The sequence below is a fragment of the Topomyia yanbarensis genome, chromosome 2 (assembly GCF_030247195.1).
Source record: "Topomyia yanbarensis strain Yona2022 chromosome 2, ASM3024719v1, whole genome shotgun sequence".
In the NCBI taxonomy this organism is placed as follows: domain Eukaryota; kingdom Metazoa; phylum Arthropoda; class Insecta; order Diptera; family Culicidae; genus Topomyia; species Topomyia yanbarensis.
Genome location: NC_080671.1, coordinates 450,964,757 through 450,981,906, shown reverse-complemented (window position 1 = coordinate 450,981,906; position 17,150 = coordinate 450,964,757). Strand labels below are relative to the sequence as shown.

At 37.1% G+C, this 17,150-nt stretch overlaps 1 protein-coding gene across 1 annotated transcript in view; it reads left to right on the top strand.

Moving 5' to 3' along the window:
* The first annotated feature begins 1,604 nt into the window (after positions 1-1,604).
* The window catches only part of LOC131681114 (putative gustatory receptor 28b), a 28,618-nt gene continuing 13,072 nt past the window's right edge, over positions 1,605-17,150 (top strand). Inside the window, exon 1 of the mRNA XM_058961825.1 lies at positions 1,605-1,856. Within this exon, the coding sequence (XP_058817808.1) occupies positions 1,605-1,856 (252 nt within the window). The remainder of the gene's footprint in view (positions 1,857-17,150) is intronic.

Below are 17,150 nucleotides of genomic sequence, written 5' to 3'. Positions count from 1 at the left end.
TATTTAAAATGTAACAAAAGAAATCGGTACTACCAAGCTAATGAAAATATGCCAAATAAACGAACTGATAAAAAAATAACCGCCTTCGAAGTGGTACGCGCTTAAGTTCGAAGCTATTACAGATACCTCTAATCCTGTTAAACACTCCCATATAATCGAGTAGTGATTAATATAAAATTTGAAGAGGGGAATAGCTTTTCAATTTTGACTTGCCGAACTCTTGATCCCAGATTCCGAATCCGATTTGGAGAGTCTAGCAAGAAAAAAAAGATTATGAGAGTTCACCTTAGATGGTCTTCTTGGCTTGACCAGGGACGAGAGCTCTTCAAAGACTGATCATCTGCCAGCAAGTAACACACTCAATACGGACAAAGAACGATGGTAGATAAATATGAATAATTAATCAAAATGTTCCAGGTTAGGTGGCAATTATGCAAATTGATTATATCATGTTCAGTTGCATGGGGATGGTACACGAGAATTAAAAGCTACTGAAGTTTTATTGGAATTTCGTCATTGACTATTCACTGTAACTGACATTACCGACGCCTCGTGTAATGGTACCTGATGACACATATTTGGTGATGCAAAACATTGAAGTAACTCATCGCCAGACTCTTGCAAAGGTTAAATAGGATATATGTGAAACTAATACGTTTCAGATATGTGGACCGATAGCTAATAGGCTAATTGACAAATTTAATGAAGTTTGGTAGAAACAGAGACGCCAAAACGTCACAAGTTGTAACCATATCTGCGACTGTTGGATCTGCAAGAAAGTGTTATTGATTGTGATACACGAAAAAACATATCATTTATATATTAATACTTGGCTGACTACTTGCAAGTTATGCTTATGCTATAAATAAAATGAGCATACAAGTTTATTCATAGCCACTCCACCACTCCTTTGAATCGATGATATGTGCCACTCACTGTTCCGTTAATAATTGATTGACAAAACACTATCCAAATCGTACATCAACCTCTCGGCTGCCCACTTCCGTACTCCAGCAGAAACAACTATGCTCACAAACTATCGAATTGTGAGCATCATAAAAAAATTAGTACTGAAACCATTGCAACTTTTCGGATTAGTTGCCCTGAGCTGGGATCCGAGACGGAAACGATTCGTCCGATCACGATGGCTGCGGACAGCAACGATCACTTTTGCCACGCTGGTAACTCTGGTTCTGCCGATTGCGTATTGGTACTTGCTTGTTACGATTGGCTACGGAAATTCTAGTCTAAGTTTTAATTTAGTGATGTGCCAGATGTGCCTGTCCTATGTGATCGTAACATCGTCATACGGCATCGCATTATTCTGCATCGACGAAATCGAGCATTATTTCAACAATTTCATCCACCTGTTGCTCGCTTTGATCGAAGATTTCGGTCAGCTTGATCGAAAACTTTTAAGAAAATATCTTACGAAAGTTGTTCTCGTTGATATGGTGATTTTCGCAAGTTCAAACGGCTTATATATACCATTCGGCACCGATGGAAACATTTTGCTGATACTCGTCTGGGTTCTCAACATCATTACAGTATTTCAGTTAGCTATGGTTTGTAATTGCTTTCAATCTGTGGTCATTTGCGGGTCCATGCTGTTTCGAAACATCAACTGGCGCGTAACGAATGCCATCGAGACATTGAGGAAATTTGATACGAATGTTTCATTCTGGGATCGGCACCGGCAGGAAAAGTTGGAAATTTGTCACGAACTTGCCACTAAAATTGACCAGCTTTGCTGTCTTCATCGTGCCGTCGACCAAACTATCCAGCGAACAGTCCGTGTGTTCAGCCTACCGATGACGATCATTATTTTGTACCAGTTTTTGATAGTGCTATCAGAGGTAAGTAAGAAATATTCTTTGAGTGAGGTTATTCATTTACCCGGTTGAAATTAGGATAGTTTTGTTTGTTGTTGTTTATTGTGAATTAACACTAAACAGTATGGTGTAAGCTAATCTCAAGTAACTAATCTGAGAACAACAATGTGTACTATCTTATCGCTGAATTGATTTTATCAGTGAACAATAATTTACATACGGAACTTATTTGAAGCGCTACTGAGCCAGTCCTCAGAACCAGTAGTATTTCGATTGTGAAAATCCAGCAGTGGATTGGTTATGAACATTCTTTTATTAAATGATAAACATCCAGGGCCGTAGAGAGAAAATGCGGGCCCGGGGGTACCCAACGTACGGGCCCCACCACTGTATATTGCCCGAGTACCAAAACGCTAAAGTTTGAAATTCATTGGAGTTCACTGATATTCCCTGAAATTTTATAGTTATGTACCAATTTTTTGCTCTAGTTATTTGTAGTGCCAATGACGGAAAAAACGTAGGACTGTTTATTCTTAGGAATATTTGAAATACCTTTTTAAAAGTTTTGGTGACTTTGAACAAAGCCATTTTAGTCAATAGTGTTAGTAAAAGTAAAAAAATGGAAAAAATTTAAATGTAGTAATTACAAAAATTAAAAATATTATCTAAACGGCGATGGAAAAATAAAAAAGGCGATGGAAAAACTGAATATTGAAACAAATTAAAGTCAGTCATTCGTTTTCGAGCTCTCTATCGAGACAGAGGTTGTTTTTTCTAGTCCGTAGTGCTGTGTGAGGCGATAAAGAATAGTGTTAATCCGCATTCAAGGTTATTTTGCCAGTTCGGTTCGGTCCTCAGTCTTTTGTTCGCGTGTGAGGATTAAACAATAGCCAGCTGTATAAGCTGGATCGGTTCGTCGTTGGACACCAGTTTAAAGCTAAGTGGTTTTTGTCTTTTGTAACACATTTATTGCTTTCTTCCGTCTGCGCGGGCACTGACCCCGTGCGTTGACGTTTTCTATGGTTCCCTCTCCGGACGGTCAAATGGAAGTTGAATCGGGTTCAACTTCTAAGGCTCCCCCCCCCCGGCCCAAATGCTATCCAGAACTCTCAACTGGTCCATTTGTGGTCTTCTTTCGGCCCAAGACTAAATCACTGAATCTTCTTCAGATTTCTAGAGACCTGACGGAACGGTTCTCGGCTGTGACCGAAATTTCAAAGGTCCGCTCAGACAAGATAAGGGTGTTGCTAGCCAACTCAAAGCAGGCAAACGATATTGCTTGCTGTGAGCACTTTACGCGGGATTATAACGTGTATATTCCAGCTGTAAAAGTACAATCCGAAGGCGTCGTAACCGATGAGAGTTTGACGTGCGAGGATCTGCTGAAGTACGGGGTTGGCCGTTTCAGAGACCGCTTACTTCAGCCAGTGAAAATACTTGAGTGCAAACGTTTGCACTCAGTAGTAGTTGCGGGGGATGGTTCAAAAACGTACCCCCAATCAAACTCTTATCGGGTGACCTTCGCTGGTACCGCTTTGCCAAATTTCGTCCTCTTTCACAAGGTTCGTCTGCCTGTGCGTCTGTTTGTGCCGCGGGTCATGAATTGCACAAAGTGTAAATAACTGGGTCACACAGCCACCCATTGTAGCAATAAGGCCCGCTGTGGAAAATGCGAGGAGAATCATCTAGATGATTCGTGCAGTAAGCAAGCCGAAAAGTGTCCTTACTGTGCGGAGAGTCTGCATGATATCTCGGCATGTTCCGCGTACAAACTACGTGGGGATAAACTGAAACGTTCCCTTGCGGGACGATCCAAACATTCTTTCGCAGAAATGTTAAAGAATGCTACGCCACCATCCTCAGCAAACATCTATACTCACTTGCCTCCTGACGAGGGCGAGGCTGGTAACCCACAAGAGGGAACATCTACTAGGGTGCCTAGAATTTATAGGAAGAGGAGGAACATTTCCTCTCGTAAAGTTCCTTGTAAAGGCCAGAAGCTGTTCCTTTGACGGGGCTCCGAAAGTGACATCTATTGGAAGTGTTGCAACCAAACCGAAGCAATTAGCTCCTGGTCTCGGAGGATTAAGCTCAGAGAAGGAGTTCCCAGCACTTCCAGGAACATCAAAAATCCCAAGTGTTCCTTTGTTTCAGTTCGAGAGTAATCACAGCACTGGAATTATAAAACTCTCGGACATAGTGGACTGGATAATAAAAACTTTCAATATTACTGATCCTATTAAAAGTCTTATGTTGGCTTTTCTCCCTACAGTGAGAACATTTTTGAAGCAGTTGACTGCTAAATGGCCCCTCCTTTCAGCGATTGTATCCTTCGATGGCTAACTCATCGAACGAGGTCACGGATTTGATCACTGTTCTACAGTGGAATTGCAGAAGTATCATCCCGAAAATCGATTCCTTCAAAATTTTAATAAATAATTTGAGTTGCGATGCATTTGCATTATGTGAAACTTGGTTAACTTCCGACGTAGATCTCAACTTCCACGACTTTAATATTATTCGCCTGGATCGAGACACCCCCTATGGAGGAGTGCTTTTGGGCATTAAAAAGTGCTATTCCTTCTACAGAATTAACCTTCCCTCGATAACAGGTATTGAAGTTGTCGCTTGTCAAGTAACAACCAAAGGCAAAAGCCTTTGCATAGCTTCCATATATATTCCCCCCAACACCGCGGTTGGGCACCGACGGCTACAAGACATCTTAGAATCCCTGCCAGCACCGCGACTAGTTTTAGGAGACTTTAACTCTCACGGTACAGCATGGGGTTGCCTCTATGATGATAACCGGTCTTCCTTAATTCAGGATCTTTGCGATAACTTCAATTTGACAATTTTAAACACGGGTGAAATGACACGGATTCCTGCTCCTCCAGCGCGCCCGAGCGCCTTAGACTTGTCCCTTTGCTCAACATCGCTGCGGTTAAATTGCACGTGGAAGGTAATTCCTGATCCCCACGGCAGCGACCATCTGCCGATTGTGGTCTCAATCAATAACGGTTCAAGGCCATTGAAATCAATCAATATTTCGTATGACCTCACACGAAATATCGATTGGAAGAGCTATGCTGCCGCGATATCCGACAACATCGAATCTACCCACGAACTTCCTCCGGAGAAAGAGTACAGCTTTTTGGCTGGCTTGATTCTCGACAGCGCGAATCAAGCTCAGACTAAGCCAGTACCCGGCGCGAACATACAAAAACGCTCTCCTAATCCGTGATGGGACAAAGAGTGCTCAGACGTGTACGCGGAGAAGGCCGCCGCGTATAAGACCTTCCGGGACGACGGGTTACCCGCTAGCTATCGACAATATGCGACGTTAGAAACGCGAATGAAGAGTGCCTTAACCATTACACGCTGGATGCACATCTCCGGCGTATTAGGCTCGTGGATAGTGGTATCTGCGCTTGTGGCGACGGCTATCACGACATCGAGCACATTGTCTGGGCGTGCACCGAGTACAGTTCCGCCAGGTCTCGGCTAATGGATACCCTGCGGGCCCGAGGAAGACCAACCAACGTCCCGGTTCGAGATGTGCTGGCAAGCCGCGATGTCCTCTATATGTCCCTTATATACACCTTTGTGAAAACCATCAATATACAAGTCTAACTGCCCCTTCTTATTTTCCTTATCATTCTCAGAACCCTCTTCCACCTGTATCAAAGCATCTGTATCGAATGAGCCAACAAACACGGGACCTACGGCACGAAAATAACACGCTTAACTCGAAATGTAGCCGATCCACATCTGAGCCGTACTACGAAATCGTCTGGAAAAACCCCTGCCATCTTGAGGAGGACCACCCGGCGTCCCAGTACATGATTCCCCTGATGAAGGCCACCCGAGTTTGTGATCCATCCGTTGATCTCACGATGCCTGAAACTGAAATATTTTTCTCTCCCTGCCATCTTTGTCTACCCTCCTTCCCCTGACTCTTATACCCAGAAGTAACACCCCTACCCCCCCCCCCCCCCCCCCCAATATCATCGCGAAGCATTTAGCTCTTCTTGTCTCTTCTAGTTTTAACTATTATATTATATAATCTCGTTGAAAATTCCCAACTCTACTACCCACAAAAATAACTATAATTACGAATCTTTACAAAATTCAATCATGCCCTCTAGTTATTCCTACTTTTAAGATAGTCGTAAAAAATTGTCCCCCATAGTTAAACATTATTTGCTCCAATAATCTCACTGATAAAAATGTCAAACCATATTGCCACAAAAACTAAATGACCCCCCTAATCTTACGAAAATAATATTATCCCCTTGTGTAGATATATAAGATAGCTATAAAATTGCATTAGTTTCATTTAAAAAAAATCAATATGTAATCCCCTAGTTTTAAGCAATTTAAAATGTAAAACAAAACAAAATTGGCACCTTTAAGCTAACGCAACGTGCCTTATCAAATAAACGATTTGAATAAAAAAAATTAAAGTCAATTGAAAAAATATGTATTCTCGATAAAAACTAAAACAGAACATATAAAAATATAAATAAAAGAAAATAGCAAACAAATTGCAAAGATTGAAGAAGTAGAACATTGTTAAACAAATGGTGAAAATAATAAAAAATGGGTAAAAGTAGAAAAATTTTAAGAATTAATGAAAATGAAAAAAAAAACTACTAGAAAGAAACCAACCATTAATATAAAAATGCATAAAACTGAAAAACTCGATGAACCGAAAATAATAAAATATATTTTTATGTTTATGTTGTTTATTACCCTCACCAACAGGCCCCTTGGCCCCAATGGTGGTTGCTTAAACTAATTACATTTTAGTATTGACAACATTTTCACTTTTATCGCATTCCGCGTCCTGTTGAAGTCAAAGGCCGTCGCCACACTGTTAAAAATTCGTTGGAGTCCGGTAACAGCGCTCTGGCAACCATAGTTGGTTCTCCCTCCGAATGCTGAGTTTATCGAGGTGTATTAGCTGGCAACGGTTTTCATAGCTCGGCAGCTGAAATCTGTTTCGCCATGGGAGATGACGAAGGGCGAAGCGTATGAACCTGCGTTGGACAGCCTCGATTCTGTCAATCCCGTACTGGTAGTACGGATTCCAAACAGCTGAACAATATTCTAACGTTGAGCGGACCAACGCGCAGTAAAGCGAGTTAAGACAATATACGTCCCTGAAGTTTTTCGCTATTCGGAAGATGAACCCAAGCTGTCGTGATGCCTTATCCACGATGTATGACGTATGTGGTTTGAATGTTAATGCCGAATCCATGATGACTCCGAGATCTTTGATGTGAGAGTGTCTTGGAATGCTTGAGCCGAAGAAATGGTAGTTAAACTGAGTCGGTTGGCGTTTCCGTTTTTTAATATCAAGAACAATATTTATATTCAATGCAATAGAAAAAGTGAATAAAACGTTAAGAGGGCATAAAATTAGTGGAATAAATATAAAAAAAAATAAAATAACAATGGCAAAAATTAAAAAAACGACGAACCGGAAAGTTTTGAAAAACTGGAATGATGAAAAGACGAAAGTAAACAAAGAGATTTAGAAGGATTGATCAAAAGCGAAGCAAACGGACAAAATAGAAAACAAAAATATTAGGAAAACCAAAATGGAGAAAATAACAAGAAGAAATTTAAAAAAATGGATTTTAATTATTTAAAAAGTGAAAAAAACATTATAAAAAAATGGAAATAAATTCAAACAACGAACTAAATGTAAAATGAAGAGAAAGTACGGGTAATGGCAAAAAAGATAAATCAAATGTTAAATAGGGAAATAAAAAAAAAACAAGAAAATAACAAATAAAAAGTAAACGCATAGGAAAATGGTCAAAAGAAAAATTACTTTCAAAACAGGTTAAATGGAAAAAATGAAGATATAACAACAATGAATAGAATAAAAGAATTGGGAAAATGTGAAAAAATAAATAAAATTATATTAAGTTAACAATGGGAAAAAATAAAACTACGTAAAGCTAAAAACTAGAGAACATGGAACAGAATAGGAAAAGGATAATTAATGGGACAATAAGGCAAATAAGGATGAGTTTTAAAAACGTAAAAATACTTGTAAAAATGCAAAAATGTTAAAAGAAACAAATAAAAAAGCAGGTTATTAAAATATGAAACAATAGAAAAATAAAATGAAGAATGTAGAATTCGCTCGAAAAATCTATATATATATATAAATCAATGTATGTTTGTATGTATGTCCGCTAACTACTTCTAAACTACAAGTCCGATCTTGATGAAATTTGGCATACGTATTCTTTCCCCCAATAAGATGTTCATGGTTTGGTTTTTTTGGGGGGGGGGGGTACACTGAGCTTGAGGGGGGGGGGGTGTTGTTTTTAGGCAAAGAATTATTTATATCTCAATATTTATTAGTATGTGATATATGTATTTCTGCCACTCAACCAATGGTTGATGGGAGTGGACCACGAAATGGGGGAGGGGCTAAGAATGTAGTAATCCTTATCTATTCATTCAATGTGATTATTAGCGATGAATTCAATTTTGTCATAAGTATTCCTTCCACTAAAGAGATGGTCATGGGGTGGTTTTTGTGCTCGATGGGGAGGGTGAGAAGTACCTAAGCCGAGGAAAGGGAGAGGGGGGGGGGGTGTACTGAAGAACCCTGTTTTAGCTATCTCGTCGCTGTTGTGCTACCTTAAGACAAGCGCCATTTTGCACATTTCGAGAAAAACGATTTTTAAAGTTTGAGATTCAGTATCTTGAATCTTATAAATTATATAAACAATTCAAAGAAGACAATTGATGTATCTATCTATTCTGTATTAATATCTCAAATATTTCGAAGATCGGTTGACTATGTCGTGAGTTTTTACTATAAATGTATACAAAAGTCGCACTCACACGTGTCATATATTCATGTATTGATGACAAAATTTGTATGTCGTGTCATATTCGTGCATGAAAAATTTTCCATAGAAAAAAACATCAATTATTGACTTTTATTCATATCTTTGGCTTCATTTGGTCTATAAACAAACGGTGAGATGCATTTTGAAGGAAATGAGTCAGGGAATCTAGTAAAAATAGTTATTTTTGGTAACAGTGTTGCCAAATATGCTATATTTCCAGTTTAAAACTAAAAATGCATTTTTTCTCACAATTCGAGCATTTTTGTTATGAAAATGATTATACCATTGTGTTTCTCAGATAGTTTTACATATAAAAACATCTTATACATCAAGATAATTTGAGCCAATTCTCAGACACAGTCATTTGAAGCAAAAAATTAAAAATTTCTCAGCACGTTTCTCGCTATATCTCAGTAACCAAGCAGAATGTCAAAATTCTGTAAACGCCACTTTGTAGAGATTTTTTAGACAAATAATGTGGCATATCCAACTCAATTTACCCCAAAATGGCGTTTGTCATAAGATAGCACAACAGCGACGATCTATATATACAAAAATCAATGTATGTTTGTATGTATGTCCGCTAACTACTTCTAAACTACAAGTCCGATCTTGATGAAATTTGGCATACGTATTCTTTCCCCCAAGAAGATGTTCATTGTATGGTTTTTTTTGGGAGGGGGGGGGGGGGTACACTGAGCTTGAGGGGGGGGGGGGTGTTGTTTTTAGGCAAACAATTATTTATAACTCAATATTTATTAGTATTTGATATATGTATTTCTCCCACTCAACCAATGGTTGATGGGAGTGGACCACGAAATGGGGGGGGGGGGGCGAAGAATATAGTAATCCTTATCTATTCATTCAATGTGATTATTAGCGATGAATTCAATTTTGACATAAGTATTCCTTCCACTAAGGAGATGGTCATGGGGTGGTTTTTGTGCTCGATGGGGAGGGTGAGAAGTACCTAAGCCGAGGAAAGGGAGAGGGGGGGGGGTGTACTGAAGAACCCTGTTTTAGCTATATATATTATATATGATTTGGCGTAAGTATTTCTTCCACCAAGATGATTGTTGGTTTCGGAATCTGAAGGAGAGGGAGGGTTTCTGATGCAATATCTATAAATTACTTCAAAAATTTCAAATTTTGTTGCATGTATGTTTACCAGAACATAAATGGAATGGCAAAAATTTATTTGATAGAGATCTATTACGCGAATGACAATATAATACTGATGAATTGCATGAATTTGTCGAAAATTAAATTGAAAATTAAATTGAAAATTGCACTTGCGATCGCTTCATCTGAAGTTAAATCAACATTGCTAGATGATGGACGAACAGCTCTGCCCTAAAAAAACTACTAAATCTTGCGCTTGCGGAAAACGTTACTTACAATATCAATCAAAATTCGGGTATAAGCAAAATTCTGGAAGAATGCAACACTGTTATATAGGACGAATTCACGATGACCCATAAAAGGAACCAATCGAATAGTTGGTGGCGTGGTCGGCGATCTTCGTCAAATTTTACCCGTTAGTCGACACCTACTGATGAAATCAGTTCTTGCTTAAGGGGGTAGGATTATTGTTGAAAAAATATCGTACTCAAAAAAATAATGGCGATACCGAGTGTTAGTCTATTCAGTCAATAATGCAACATTTAAGCAATATTTTCCTAAATGTTCACCGTAAAATATTGAAAATTGGGTGTGTTACAGTGAATCTTTAGGAGACACCTCGAATAAATCCGATGTACAGCATAACTCAAAATCTACTGAACCAAATTGTTTGATTTTGCACAGTTCTCCTTCATTTCATAACATCATTAAAGATCATAACTTTGTTCACAAAAATAAGTTTCATGATTTTTTAAACGGAAATTGCATTTTTAGCTGCAGAATGCTACGAAAAATTCAAATATCAAGAAAAAAATAAAAGCTTCGATCAATACCTGGGGATATGTAGAAGAACTGTGCAAACGTTGAAAACGATTGGTCCAATATATTTTGATTTATGATGTACACCACAAAGCAAGTTTTCAACGAGATGCCTCCAGAGATTCTCTGTCACTGGCTCAATTTTCAGTATTCTGCTATGATATTCGAAGAAATATTGTTCAATTGTGCAGTGATTATATGGAAAGTGAATGAATATACTAACACTCTCTGTATCGCCAAAATATTTTTTTAAATGTCCCATTTTTTATGAATTAACTCTACCCACGTCCATCAACACTCCGTTATGTCTTCGTATCATTGTAAATATGTTTCGAAGACAGAACTTTTCACTTATGTGCATACTTTTATTGAATGATTCTTATAGTCACCTTCGTAGGTCAATTCGCCAAAAAAAAAGTTAGATATATGGATTGGGAAAATGTTAATCGATGCAACAATAAATTGCACCAAATTTCCACATGGTTTTGTAAACTAATACACTCTGTTGAAGAATTAATCGATTGCGTATATTGACTTCAATTTCATACACTACTCCATCCAAAATAAAATCGATGGTAATTCTGTTACGCATATAAATCTATGGATTTACGTGTTAAATTATTTAATTCAGTCGATCCACCATGCTTTCAGAAGTATTGGTTTTATACGTAACCTACCCAGCAGTCTCCGTCAGACGAAAGTTTTTATATTTAAACGAAAGAATAAAGTTCTTTCTACGAATTTTTCCTATTAAGGAAGTTGCTTAAGGTGTAAATTGATCAAAAAATATTCGAAAATTGACAATAACTTTGTTGTTTCGAGAGCTACAGATTCTTCGTTGTTTAAAAACATGTGTATTTTATCGCTTTTAACAACTTTGTAGAAGACACTTTTTATAATAAAAAGTAATCGTAAAAAGCTATATTCGAAAAACTGTTTTGAATGGATCTATCCTAAGCAAACTACATATCTCGCTACTGTTACTATATAGAGCTTTAGTAACTTCAGTAAAAAATTTCGCAATAATATTTTCTAGAACTTTACTCAAGACAGCGAGTTTCTAGCTAAATTATTTGGGGAAATAAATTTTCTATCTCACTTTTAGGGGATTAATAACTCAATTCATTATATCAAAAGATGCATCTATTTATATCCAGAAACTTCTTCGACAAAATCCATTCTCCAAAACCAATGGCTCAGGAGTTATTGAATTTTGATCGTGAAAACGTCGTTTTGCAAACACTGCGCACCGCATGTGTTGCAATTGAAACTTTGTGTGCCTATTATATTAGTTACTGCGCAACATCGACCCACCACAACTGTGCTTTGGTTGAAAAATTTCATTTAAGCGACGATTGTAACTAGAAAATATAATGGAGCAGATGTACTGTTACCTCGAATTCAAATGATACCAAGGGATTTAAAACGATTGTGTGTAGGAAAACAGAGCAATTAATTTAATTGTGCTCCAGGTGATCAAGCTAAGAACATTGTCTATCCGCGAGAATTACAATAAGTTTCTTCTTTGTAACAAAAATATTTGTTATTTTTAGAATTTTTAAAATATTTCGGTTAGTCCTGATGGGTGTAGTGAAGCGCACCGGGTTACAGCTAGTTGCAAATAAAATTGAATAACAGGTAAATGAATTTATAAATTAAAGTAAGTTGTAGTGATAAAAATGGAAAAAAATGAATAACGTGAAAAGATGGATAAAATAAAAATATGGTAAATACATAAATATGGAAATAGATAAAAAAGGCAGAATGTAAAAATTGCAGAAATACAAAAAAAATCTACAACTTGAAAAGAATCAATCAAATTTTAACAAAATTTAAAAAAAAATCCATGTAAAAATAATGAAAATGGAAAAAATAACGAAATATGGATCAAATTTCAAATAAGGATTTTGGGTGGATTTTACGCTATGCTAGTTACGAAAACATTCATAATTCTATGAAAAACAAAAATTTTCCTGTTATTTTTTTTTATTTCGATTAAAGATGTTTTAAGGTCATTCGCCCCTTCGGCTTAGAAAAATTTCTAAACCTATGTGCGGGGTCGGCACTCGAACCCATGTGCGCTGCGTACAAGGCATTCGATTTACCATCTACGCTACGCCCACCCCTTTCCTGTTATTTGTGTTGATGTGTTAGCATACTTTGACGTATATTACAAGAATGTTGTAACTGATTTCTAGAAAATAGTATAAAAAGAAAAAAAATCGTTCCAAATCGGGTTATATATTGAAAGTTTAACTGTATTATATATCAAAATTCTTTCATAATGAGATATATTACGCTTTCCGATGAATTTTAACCCAACAAACAATCATTCGTCACAATTTTTATGGATGAGTTTTCGAGGATTTGAATTCTCAATTATTTTTGAGATTCGGTATGAAGCTCTGAGCAACCGGTTTTGCTAAGCACTCCAATCAAAGGTTGTAGAATTTTCTTCAAGCAAAAGATTTTAATAAGTTGAAAAATTCGAGATTTTGATGATGTCGGAATCATTTAGTTATATTAAGCGCAAAGTTTATAAATTAAACATATATTAATGGTAAACTATTGGCAAATATCAAAGTTGTGATTTTTTTTAATCGAAAAACATTCTGAAAAGCAAAAACATAATTCTGGTTTGAATTATTTAGCACATTAGTGTTAGAGTTCTAATCATTGGCCAATATGTATATCCCATTAATTGACAAAAACTTTCAGTATCATCTCGTATTTGAATATGATTTTTTAGTTCTTAGTCGACCGTTACCGGTAGTAGACGTAGTTGAACGGCGCTACGCTACAAGTATTTATTTGATTAATTTAATTCAAGCCGCGCGCGATTTTCAAAAAAAAAAATAGTCAGCATTATGTCGTGCAGTGTTCGATCGTGTTCAATTAGTGATGATCGTTTTTTTATGGAAGTGCGAGTTTTGCAACAAATCGTATCACGCGGCCTGTGTAGGAGTGCAACGGCACCAAGAGCATCACATCACGTCTTTTATGATTCCTCTATGCTCGGATTGTCAGCATAATCTTAAAACGGGGATTGACACACGTAAAGTGCTTTTCCAACAGGAGCAGCTCTTTAATTTAATCAAGACGCAAACGGATTCCAATCTTCGAATGGCTGCTGACATCAAAAAGTTGAACGCATTTGGTGAACTGTTCGATAACATTGATCACCAGCTAAAAGAAGCGGTGACTAATGTAAATAATATCACCTGCGCGAAAGTTGATTATGCGGTGTCAACATTATCGCGCACTATGGAAAACAACGCGGTCAATAAGGCCGATGAGCTCGTTGTTTTAAAAAATCATATAACGTCATTATTCAACATATCTATGGAATCCACAAGGAAGCGCATTGAGGAGTACGTGGTGGAGCTCACAACTGACCTGACTCGTGAGCTAAAAAAAATATGCTGCGAAGTTCAAAATTTAAGCGTAATAACCATTGACATGGCGTCTCAATGCAACGAACATACCGGTAACCAGTCGTTTTCTGCTCGTGATGCTCTTGACGAAATAAAATCACAAGCCAGCGCTGTTGGCGACGATATTTTAGACGAAGTAAGGGCAATTGCCGCGACAATTAGTACCCTGGAAACCAGTGTTAATAATGCTCGTTTGACACCTGCGGTGTCTCCCCCCAGTCTGATGGACGAATTGACCGTCGTTTCAAATAAAACTGCTATCTCAGGTTCGCAGCATAATCAAGTGGCAAAAGATGGATGGCGCACACTTGGTTCGAAAAGAGTGTGGCGCTCCGACTGGTCAGAATATGACTTACGTAAACAGCGTCGCATTAAACAACAAAAAGAGAAAGATAAAGCAGCAAAGAGTAAAAAATCGAGAAGAAAACAGGGTACAAGATACAGCAATATCAACAGTAATAACAATAACAACTACAACAACAAAGATAGCAAGTGCAATAAGAACAGGAACCGCAATAAGTACAACAATAACAATAATCACAACTACAACCAAAATAGAAACAACAATAGCAACAAAAACAACAGCTACAAGTCCAATAATACCACCAACAATTTCAATAGAAACAGGCACAACATAAACAATAACGACCACAACGGAAACAGAAACAACAACATTAACAGCAGTAACAACAACAACAACAACAATAATCACAGAATAAGCAACTACAACAAAAACAGCAACAACAACTACAACAGAAATAACAACAACCACAACGAAAACAGAAACAGCAGTTACAGCAACAACAACAGAAACAGCATTTGCAATAGAAACAACAATGGTCTTAACAACAATCACCATAACAATAAACATCATTGTTCATCTTGCTCCTGTGAACGTTCGTGTTTTCGCCAATTTTAACGCACTTCTCAGAGGCAGACCAGGACAAGCATGACGCAACTGGTAACAGTACAATAGTTTTAAACAATATTTTTACGAATAACGAATCACAACCAACTTCTTCGAAAGCCACTGAAATTTTGGTTTACTGTCAAAATTTTAATAGAATGAGGAGCGCCGTAAAGATGAACGAAATCCATAAGAATATATTAGGCTCCTCATTTTCGATAATTCTAGGTACCGAAACAAGTTGGAATGAGGATATAAAAAGTGAAGAGGTTTTCGGTAGTGACTATAATGTTTTTAGAGATGATCGTGATTTACGACTAACCCAAAGAATGTCAGGCGGAGGAGTTCTCATCGCAGTTTCATCTATATTTAATTCCGATCTTATTGTCTCACCAAAATTCAAAGAATTTGAACATGTATGGGTTAAAGCACATATCGCTGATGAAATCCACATTTTTGTCTCAGTGTACTTTCCACCGGACCTAGCTTACAAATCAACATATGAGATTTTCTTTCAAGCAGCTGAAGAAATAATCTCTAATTTTCCTCCAGAATTCAAAGTTCATATTTATGGTGATTTTAATCAGCGCAACTTAGATTTTATTCCTGACTCTGAAAATGAGAGCATTCTACTTCCTGTCGTTGGTGATAACGAAACATTACAATATATGTTTGAGAAAATTGCATTGCTAGGACTCAATCAAATAAACCATATAAAAAATCAACACAATCGTTATTTAGATCTGCTATTAACAAACATTAATGAAGATTTCTGTGTTGATGAATCTCATTCTCCCTTATGGAAAAATGAAACGTTTCACACAGCAATAGAATTCTCTATTTTTGTGCACAAGAATCATAATTTCATTGATTGTGACTTCGAGGACGTTTTCGATTATAGAAAAGCAAATTATGAAAATATTAAATATAAATTAAGCAGTGCTAATTGGCAGTCCCTTTTAAAGAATCAAGTGAACGTTGAATGTGGAGTGGAGATCTTTTATAATATTTTATGGCAAATAATACAGGAGGAAGTTCCACTTACGAAAAAACGACGAAATCATGCATCCAAAAATCCAGTTTGGTTCAACAAGGAAATTATTAATTTGAAAAATCGGAAGCAAAAAGCTCACAAAATTTACAGAAAACACAATAATCAGGATAATTTGGAAAAATACCTTAACATTCGTGACCAATTAACTTTGGCTATTTCTTCGGCACTAACTGTATATAATGCAAAAACTGAAAATGAGATCAAGTCATGCCCAAAAAACTTTTTTAATTACATCAAAACTAAGTTGAATTCATGCAACTTCCCATCAAAAATGTCTTTAGATGGGAAAGAGGGTGAAACTTCAAAAGATATTTGTAATCTCTTCGCAACATTTTTTCAAGAAACTTATTCTAACTAGAAAATAAGAAAAATATTCAAAGTCACGATCATTGTCTGAAACAATGATCGTGACTTTGAATATTTTTCTTATTTTCCTGATTATTCAAGGGATGTTGGTGTCAGTCACATTAATGTTCAAGATATCTTGTCTGTCAACAGTTTTTTCGGCATTTAATTAGCAAGGGACTGGAAGGTGAAGTATATTTTTCAATATTTAGAGCCATAGTACTCAAGGGAGAGCAAGGTGTTGAAAGGAGAAAGTTTAGAAAAGCGTGGAAGGATCATATATGCAAGCTTAGAGCTCACCGGCGACTTAACCCTTTGTCTGCTACCGTAGTGGTCAAGGTCTTTTGGCATTAGAAATGCGAATCACCTGAGTCTACGGCATGTCCGAACAAGCGTAAAGTAACTTGTTACTTCATGCTGTCGGAACCGACGAAAAGTTAAGTCACGGTAAACTTCCACACTAAGCATTTGCGACGTTGAAACTCATTGAATGAGCCAGTTTTTGTTTGTTCCCTCACCAATTGCCTGCCTGAGTGATTTTATTTTATCGACTATTGTGACTGGCTCAGCGTGTGTGACAATATGGTCACATGTGTTGCTGATTTGCACGGTGTCGGCAGCTTTCACCCAACGCTGCAACGATGAATCCCCATCACGGTAAGTTCTATTTTTACCATTTTTTTTTTGTTAACCATTTTTGTTAACGACCTATTGAGTTAATTTGTCAACAGTTTTTTCGGCATTTAATTAGCAAGGGAC